General features: G+C 44.7%; 1 protein-coding gene across 1 annotated transcript; it reads right to left on the reverse strand.

Annotated features, from left to right (window-relative positions):
* Positions 1–867: 867 nt before the first annotated feature.
* LOC112392037 (interleukin-36 alpha-like) lies at positions 868–1,286 on the reverse strand (the record flags this gene model as incomplete). Its single annotated transcript, XM_024733576.1, has 2 exons — positions 868–1,080; positions 1,272–1,286. Coding segments are annotated over 2 exons (228 nt in total), but the record flags the coding sequence as incomplete, so codon positions are not given.
* Positions 1,287–1,297: the final 11 nt, after the last annotated feature.

The raw sequence follows: 1,297 nt of genomic DNA on the forward strand, positions 1-1,297 counted from the left end.
AAAAAAAAAGGCAACTTTACTGCAGTTTTTAAAGGGAGTATGTGGATGGTGAGAATGGCTAAAAGAAAAAAAAGAAAGCAAGGCTGCGAGACTATACAGAAAGTAGTCAAATAGTGGTGCCTTTCACATGCGCTATCCCTCCCACCACCCTATCACCATTGATAAGGGCCCTTCTCCCCTCAGCTAAGCCCCAGTGCCAGACTTACCCACTGCGGTGTCCTTATTCCATCACTCTTGGTGATTTCAGATTACTCCTTGTTTCCTATTTCATTTTGTAACTGTTTTAGCTTTCTTATCGTATAAACACGTGGAGTTTATATTTGGTTTTATGGTAACAGATTATTAGAATTAGACATAAGTAATTTAATGAAGAATTGGTTTTCTTTACAAGTTCCTAACCCTTAAAAGGATATATTACACCCCTCACAATATACTGGAAACAGAGAGAGATTATGGGAAACGTAATCCCGTTAGGAAAGGAAACAAAGCAAAACAAAAACAAAGATCAGCTCCATGCTAGTCCCAGGATCTTGGGTAAGACGGGTGAACTCTGAATTCATGGTTCTTCATAACCACCCCTGGGACAGGTGTTTTCTGGGTCCCGATGTCCGTGTACAGATGGCTTGAGAGATGTACAGTTTCAGCTTGAAAGGAGAGCCACACGTCACCGCCTCCCTCCTGCTTTCGAGCCCACATTCTATTCCTTGGATGCCATGAGGTCATTGCTTCTTCTCCGTTCATAAAATAAGATGAGAACAGGGCCAAGCCCACCTCTCAGCATCAATGTGCAATGACGCTGAGATAATCCAGATGAAGACACGCTGAGAACGAGAAACTATAAGACCAAGCTGCCACCTCTAGGCTGAGTTAAATCTTTAAGTCTATATGGAAGGCAGTAGTGTGCATTTTCCCCAGGTTCGAAGTGAGAAAGATGGGCTGGCCTTTCTCGGAGGAGGAGGCGATGAACCAGCCGGGAAAGGCCACGGACTCAAAGGTGGAGGTACTGCCTGTCTGGCTATGGTAGAAAAGGAAGGGCTTCATGGGCTCAGGTCGGTTGTACAGATCCAGTATATCCTGGTCCTGAAATGGGACAGAAAATGCCAGAAGGAGAAGCACAGGCTGTCTGAGTAGTTCAACATTACTTGTACACAACATGTAAATGTTCCGAAGTTTGAGCAACCCTATCCATCTATTAGAGCAAACCAAGAAAAGCCCATTTCAAAGGAACAGCAGAGTGAACACACGTGAAATTTCACCTTCCTGCCCCCCGCCCTCAACTCCAGAGATGGCATGGAGT

Source organism: Neophocaena asiaeorientalis, unplaced genomic scaffold (genome assembly GCF_003031525.2).
Source record: "Neophocaena asiaeorientalis asiaeorientalis breed wild unplaced genomic scaffold, Neophocaena_asiaeorientalis_V1.1 C48333117, whole genome shotgun sequence".
In the NCBI taxonomy this organism is placed as follows: Eukaryota; Metazoa; Chordata; class Mammalia; order Artiodactyla; family Phocoenidae; genus Neophocaena; species Neophocaena asiaeorientalis.